Genomic DNA, 8246 nt, shown 5'->3' with positions numbered 1-8246 from the left:
GGGTTGGCAAGTTGGTTCAGTGGGTAAAGACATTTCTTGCCAAGCCTGAAAATCTGAATTCAATTTCCAGACCCCATGTGCTGGAAGGAGAGAACAAGTTCCTGCAAGTTGTCCTCTGATCTCTTCATAAACAACAAGGAGAATGCATGCCCCCTCCACACACTAAACAAAAATGCAATAGAACTTAAAAGCCATAATAACAATGACTATCCATCTATCACAAGGATGAAAAACTGACAGCACCATGTCCTGGCAAGGATGTGGAAGAACTGGAGCTCTCACTTATTACTGAGAGAAATGCAAATGGGTCTGGCCATTTCAGAAAATAGTGTAGCAGTTTTACTGTATGATATATATATATATATATATATATATATATATATATATATATAACCAAAAACCAAACCAAACAAACAAAAGACAAAAATAACATTCCTAAGTAGTTACCCAAGTAAAGCAAAAACTTCGGCCCACTGAAAAAAATATGCACAAATGTTTATAGAGGCCTTATTCATTACATTACTGTATAAAAACTGGAAACAATATAAATATCTATCAATTTATGGATGGATACCAAATGGTAGCATACTCACATGATAGTGGTAGATAGAATAGATTAGATAGATAGATAGATAGATAGATAGATAGATAGATAGATAGATAGACAGACTACCACATTGTAATAAGGAGACAGAGTATACTGGCAATATATTGGCTAGTTTTTTGTTGTTGTTGTTGTTTTCACTTAACACAGCTCAAGTCACCTTGGAAGAGGTAACCTCAACTGAGAAAATGCCTTTGTAAGAAATCCTCTGGGGCATTGTTTTGATTAATGATCAATTGTGGAAGGGCCCAGACCACTGAAGACAGTACATTCCTGACCAGATGGTCCTGAGTTACATAAGGAAGCAGGCCGAGCAAGCCAGTAAGCAGCACTCCTTCATGGCCTCCACTTTGGGTTCCTGCCTTGTATTTTTGCCTTTGCTTCCCTTCGTGATGGTCTATAAGCTGTGAAGTGAAACAAACCATTTCCTGCCCTACTTGTTTTTGCTCATGATGTTTTATCACAGCAATGGAAAGCCAAACTAGGGCAGACAGCATAAATGATTCCTGAAGGCATTATTAAGCGAACGAAGCCAGATTCAAAAGACTACATTTGTATGAATCCATTAGTGTAGTGTCCTGTTAAGGGCAAATTTTTAAGGACAGAAATTAGGTCAGTAGGGACTGGAGGTAGCTGGAGGGGTTGACTACTGACATGGAGGTTTGTGGGCCAGGAAGATTTTTCTTTACTAACTGTTGACGATGGCTAAGCAACTGTTTGCATTCATCTGCTGTAGAAAACAATACAGTAAAAACTGTGAGCCTTACTGTCTTCAATCAGAACGAATGCAAATATTCAAACTATCACTCTGCTAAAGGCTTGGAGGGCAAAAATGAAAGAAGTAGTTCTGATGGGGCCATTCTAGCATTTGAGGGGTGTCCAGGATAGGATGCTGGCAACAGGACTCGGTGAGGGAAAGACGGAATCAAGGTGAGTCAATAGGATCTAATACAGCAAGCACTACTGAGCTATGTCAAAGAAACAAGATGGATGAAGGAGGGCTAGATATGGGTAATGGGGCAGTGGGGGGCAGGGATCAGGGTGAGTCACATGTTTCTGGGTGGATAGAAGAGCACTGTGCTATGGTATAGAACACTTTATAGTTCCCTTTTCACTCGGGGCCCCTCTCCTGTCATAATTCCTTCATTTCATTAGCTCTCACACATCTTTCAGGAATCACTTAGTTGTCACAAACCTGGGCCATAAGCTGTTTCTGTGTTTATATATCACCTTGTGAACATTCCTACCATAGCACATGCTGTGACGCACTGCAGCTGCCACGTCATTCAGCTGCCTCTTCGCCATGCAAACTATGTTAAGGAAATGTTGATTATTTTCCTCGAGCTTCAGTTTGGAAAAAACAAATTCTAAGCATCAACAGGACTTTCAAACTCAGTAACAGTTATAATACATTTAGCATTATATACAGAAAGGCCACATTAACATAAACAAATATGGGTACAGGATAACAATACTACCACATGCAAATGATGGTTCTTATAATGGCCTGCTGGATGCTAGTGCCGTCTGTGGAATAGGTCCTAGGAGACCTTGGCACACATCTGTACTCTTGAGGCCACTGCTGGGTGATCCCAGATTAGTTACTTTCTTTCCTACACCTGAGTCTCAACATGAGCTAAGTGAAGAAGAAACCGCTACTAAGGTGGTGAAGATGACTGGACTGACACAAGAAATGACCAGTGCCACACTTCTTACGTGGTCCTCGACGTGAATGACTTGGAGGGCACAGTCTGCATACTGAGTCCCTGCACGCAAGCTCTCGGAAGCCGAGCGCAATGCAGGTCATGGCACAGAAAGACTATGGCTGCAGAACTTCAGCTGCAGAGCCCACAAGTAGCAGCAACCTGGAGCCCGCAAACTTTCAACATGAAGAGGTGGTTTTAGCTCCTTTAGCTGCCAGATTGGTTTGTACATGATGATAAGCTAAACATCTCCCTACAAAAGCAAGCTACCTTTGAGCATGTTGGCAAGCTGAAATGGATGCCCACCTTTTGGGTAGATGTCTTTTAGAGGGACTTCTCCTGGAGGCAGGATCCTGACCACCTGGTTAGTGTGTGTGAGAGTCACACAGTTGCTGTGCCTTGGGGTAACACTTGTTTGCTTCCCGCCATAGATTCCTCTGTTGATGACACTCGGTTTTCCCAAAGACGAAGACCTCTTCCATGAATAAACCTCACTGGGTGACTTAAAAAAAAAAAAAAAAAGAAATTAGAAGAAAAAGGAGAAGCAGAGCTAAAATCACATCTATTACATTCAGCACAACACTTAGATTATTCCGTCATTTAAGCTAGTGCTGGTAAATTATGCACATTATGATTTACAGGTATGAAATTAAGATAGTCCCTATTTTTTTTTCAAGACAGGGTTTCTCTGTGTAACAGCCCTGGCTGTCCTGGACTTCCTTTGTAGACCAGGCTGGCCTCAAACTCACAGAGATCTGCCTGCCTCTGCCTCCCAAGTGCTGGGATTAAAGAAAGGCATGTGCCATCACCGCCCGGTTTCCCTAATCTTTTTAAAAAATGGCAGAGGGAATGCGTATTTTACCAATAACTGCAACTGTCTATGCAAGTACAAATTTTTTAAGATACTTTTAAAAAATTTAGATTATAACTGATAGGAAATGTAGCAATGTAGTTATTTTAAAAAATAACTATCCTATAGGTAAAGGCAGCTGTTGCCAACTCTCAGGGTGTAAGAACTGAGTCTTGCAAGTTGTCCTGTGGTGTCCACGTGCCAGAAGACCCACAGTGCATGTACACACAGGCTAGAGCGCACACATGCGCATGCATGAACACTATGTAACTGAAAAACTAAAGTCAAGGTACTAAGATCTAGGCCTCTACTTCGAAGCCCCTGGAGTGTCCTTCCTGGTCCAGATTTAGCTCCTCTGGGACTTCGTGGGGTTTCCCCCTCATTGTTTTACTTAACAGTTTTTCTTTATGCATTTATCCTTCCCAAGATTCTAAACTGTCTTTGGCCTCTGATTTCTCTAAAGGTTTTAAGGTCTTATCTTTGCGCTGAAGTCCAGAACTCGTAAAGAATTTGCTGTCACTCCCTTGTGTGGAATGGACTCATGTTTAGCCTTTTCTCATATGGACTACTTACTGACCACACACCATTGCCCACTGACGTGCCACCATGAAACATAGTCCAACTATGCACTTGGTTTGGACACTGCATTCCACTGTGCTGTGTGTTTTATATCCTGGGCCGACACATACTCTCAGCCTTGGTTAACTGCTTTTCACACTCATGCTTCGCTCTTCGTCCTTGCACTCTATGAGACTACAAGAGATGCACTCTGCAGCCTCCTTCGTACTCAGTACCAGGTACCCAGTGCTCCCTACTCACTGTTGTCAGCATTTCTATTCCAATGGCTCTGGAGTCACATCTCTTCATGGCTTCCAGTTTCTTACTAATCGATAATGACTCTGGGAATCTTTCATAAACTTACTTTCTATCTCTATATCCTCTTTGACCTAGTATATTTCATGATTTTTTTTTGCCCCTTTTTGACACTTACCATTAGTTTTATTTTTAAATTTACAAAAAAATACTGAAACTACAACATAAATACATACCATTCCAACCCAACATCTCCAGGCTGTCTTTACAGGATCTGCAATTCCCTTTCCTGATGGCGAGAAATCTATTTTCTTTGTCCTTAATAAATCAGTCAACTATTTTTGATATAGTTCATTAATCTAATAATATTTAGCTTCTTCCTCAAGTCCACAGTATGTGGCCGGTCTCCCACCTCCACCAGTACGCTCACCTCTGAGGCCAAGGCCCTGCTCTTATTTCTTGGGCGGCAGCAGCCCACAGCTAGGATGCACATACCCATGGGTACCCCCTGGCCTCACCTATACTCAGATTTTACTTTCAGGCCCTTTTCACGATAGCACTGCACTGGACTTTAACACTGACATCTTTAAGCAGAGAAAAGTGGTGAGGTCAGTGTTTAGACAGCTCCAGTTTCACAGAAAAACCCTACTGCTTTTCTACTTATGCAGTGTGAGTAGCAGAAAGCTTATCAACTTGTCTCTGTTATTCTCTATTATTACTCAAGGCTGCTGTAGACACACATTGCAGCAACACACGGAAGTCTGAATTACACAATGTGGGAGCAAAGGCTTTTTACTCGACAATTAGTAAAGCATATGGCAAACTCCTAAGCTACATACTATCTGCTCAGTTTTGGATTTCAAATGCCTTACATTCTTAGGTACTCTTCTTAACTGAACTAAAACTTTGAAGCACGTGAGATTGGGGCATCAAGGAGAACCCATACCTACCTATCTATCTATCTATCTATCTATCTATCTATCTATCTATCTATCTATATCTTTAACTGATTCTATCAGCTCAACTTGGAGCCACAAAGGGAATTATTTAAATTAAATGTTTACTCACAACACAAAGCTACAGTTTAGACTATCTTATTGCAACTTGTCCTGGAATACTCTTTCCTTTTCATGCCCTACATCTACACCAGGGGAAGATGGGGCCTACTTTTAAAGACAATTAAAAATCAATTTAAACAGAAATTCTAGAAGCCACAGTACTTGGATCAGTCTCAACTTGTTCCTCTTGTCAGAGTTCATGAGCACACATTAAGATGGTGTGATAAGAAACTCCCTATGTTAAGCACTGTGTTACGTGAACTCCCAGATGTGGACAACCATTTCCCTTACTAGATTATATAACGTCACAGTTTAAATGCTATTTTTAAAGTAAATGAAGCGATAAAAGTCGAACAAGGTTTTGGTGACTGACTTCAAATGTAGACTTGACTGAAACTGTTTACCAGAACATTACTTTCGGTTACCCTTCAGATAGGCTGAAAAACACTAGGCTTCACTGAGAAGAAATGTTCAGGCAAGGAATTTCACAAGCTGGTGTTTACCATGAGATCCGGGAAGCCAACAACTATGGTGGCATGGTTTTTTTCATCTGAGAGAATACGATTTGGAGAGGCAATCTTCTGGCCCAAAGCAGAAGTCAGGTTTTCAGATGACAGCTGGTCACTTGAAACTTTGTGAGGTATGCACAACTCTGTTTCTGAAAAACGTCAGATATACTTTAGACATGATAAAATCCTAATACACTCTAGAAATTATTATCATGGTTATTCTTTTTTCCAATATTTCATTCTCAACAGCTCAAAGAACAATGGACAAAGTTTAAAAAAAAATACTTTAAACTACACCCACCAACTTTTGTCCAAAAAATGGTTTTAATCATCAGAGCATCTTCCCAACATGATTCTAAGCATTTATGCAACCCAACACTTGCCAGCAGGAGCTATCCTCCTGCATCCAGAGCTCCCTGCACCAAGGCTGTGACACCGACCCAACCCAGGCTTGGCAGACTGTGATTAATGGGAAGATGGCAGCTCATTGGGGAAAATATGCTAACCCAGGCTAGACATGGGACCTAACTACAGTAAGTAGAAAACAAACAAACAAACAATTTAGCAGTTACACAAATCTCACACAGAGCTTCACAGTGTGGCTTCCTGATGGAGGTTTGAAAGTGAGAGAGTCTGATTTCCTACTTCTGGCACGGTGTCTAAGCGGTTTTGTTTGGTGTTAGCTATCACACAGATGGATGCTCCTGCCCTGTCAGTCTGGAGGACTGTCTCTGTCTGATCTCTTACAATATGCACCCCCGCAGCACAGGCACCACAGCAGCTACCTCGTGTGACCCCAAATCCTGTGCTAGGCAACTCTTCTTGCAACTTATACAGCTGGCAAGCCCCAGTGTCTTCAGTGAGGGCGGGCTTAGTCAAGATGTACTTCCTGTGAACAAACAAGATGCCTAGCTGAATTAAATTTAATTTATGTTAAAAGTTTTCTAACAATCATTAAGACATATTGAGGAAAATTAGCTTTTTTTTCTCTCAAAATCTTTAAAAAAAAGGCATGAGCATAATTTGTACCTTAAATATTTCATCCAAAATTATCAAAAATATTTTCAATAATACTATAAAGAGGAATACCAAATGCTTATATAGTAAATACACATTTTAAAAAAATCACATTTCCTAGTCCAGGCACATCCAGCCATGATAAGGTGCAGCCTTACTACCATGGAACCCCCTCTGTTTTGGTTCTTGTGGTGTTGGGTATTGGTAACATTATTAGCTCAGGCTGACCATGAACCCCTTATTTTCCTGTCTCCATATCCTGAGTGCTAGGACTTCAGGTATGCAATGATATGCCCAGAAACAGAGCTCCCTCTGGATATGAGTCTTGGATCGGGTGGCTAATAGGGGTATGACCTTGGATTTGTGACCAACTGAGAAACAGAAGTGCTTGTGTAATTACTGGAGTTTTTATTTGCTTTTAAGATTTCTAAAACATAGATCTATCAGTATCCAGAAACTGTTTTCTGGAAGCCACTTTGCTTATCAGCAGAAAGAGACTGCATTTGGCTAGTGAATGTAGCACATAAAAGAACGTGAAATTTACCATGCAGCCTTTATAAGGCAGGCGCCGAATACTACCTTCCATAGGAAGTGTGTAGCCAAGAAGCAGACAGCACCATAACTATACCCAGTAAGTACACAAGATGAAAAGAAAGCATGTCCCAGGGTGTGGGTCCTGTGACAAAATGGCAACATCTCCAGGATGGTGGTTTCACTTCTCAGAAGAGAGGATGAACTGAAAGTGTGACTCTGGTAAGAACAGACTGAACGCTCAAGGTGTTGCTCTGAAAACCCCAAACACAAGTGGGTCATTCATAAAAGCCATCTTTTTTATTGTTAATTTCCATGTCACACTCTGAGAAGAAACACAGAATATGCTTTAACTTTTTCCTCACTGTGTTCTTCTACCCTCATTCAGAGAGGCTGACAAAAGAAACCTAAAAGATAAGGGAGACCAACAGTAACTGAGGCTGGTCTTCTGCATACTGCATGAGCTAGTACACAATATAGGTTTACCCACTGATTTGTTTTGTTCTCCACGAGAAGCCATCTGTCCTCTGCTACAAGGAAAACACTGTTGAGGTTGATGGGAAGTGAGATGGTGTGAGTTAGTCCTTCTAAGACATCCAGGACAGTCAAACTATTCCTGAAAAAGAAAATTATATCTGAGAGGAAATGATGAGGATAATGGATAAGTAGTTGTGGTGTAATCATGTTAAGATATAATACACAACCCTAAGATGAACATATTTTGAACTAAGCAATAATAAAGGAACATGCTAGTTTAGAAAACCAATGTATAAAATTCTCAATATGTATGAGGTAGGCATGAGACAAACAGCAAGGGACACCTGCCATGTAGCAGGGGCTGCTACATAATCACACATCATTTCTTATACCTGTTTCTCAGCACTCTATGATTTTCAAAGGGTTATTTTTAGAATAAGATATTATTATTTGGTTTGTTACATTTATACTAAACAAGTGTAATTACAGCAGGTAACAGAATGAACAAAATAAGAATCCCAGTTTAAAATCTTCTATAGTAAATCTCCTATAGCTTACCCTGTTTCTTTGTAGAATACTACCCAGTTCTTGTGTGAAAATTCTTTACACATTCTGTAAGGTTCCTAAAGAAAAAAAAATGAAACAAACACATCAGTGATCTCTTATGTAACACATGCAACTTGC

General features: G+C 40.5%; 1 protein-coding gene across 1 annotated transcript in view; it reads right to left on the bottom strand.

Moving 5' to 3' along the window:
- The window catches only part of Vwa8 (von Willebrand factor A domain containing 8), a 355260-nt gene that overhangs the window by 84227 nt on the left and 262787 nt on the right, over nt 1-8246 (bottom strand). Inside the window, exons 31-35 of the mRNA XM_055609598.1 lie at nt 8121-8185; nt 7576-7701; nt 6323-6426; nt 5532-5686; nt 2614-2809 (exon numbers count right to left, since the gene is read on the bottom strand). Coding sequence (XP_055465573.1) covers nt 2614-2809; nt 5532-5686; nt 6323-6426; nt 7576-7701; nt 8121-8185 — 646 coding nt within the window. The remainder of the gene's footprint in view (nt 1-2613; nt 2810-5531; nt 5687-6322; nt 6427-7575; nt 7702-8120; nt 8186-8246) is intronic.

This window comes from Psammomys obesus, unplaced genomic scaffold, assembly GCF_907164565.1.
Source record: "Psammomys obesus unplaced genomic scaffold, mPsaObe1.curated_primary_1811, whole genome shotgun sequence".
Lineage (NCBI taxonomy): Eukaryota > Metazoa > Chordata > Mammalia > Rodentia > Muridae > Psammomys > Psammomys obesus.
The sequence above is the reverse complement of the archived record's forward strand: the minus strand, read 5'-3'. Positions and strand labels throughout refer to the sequence as shown.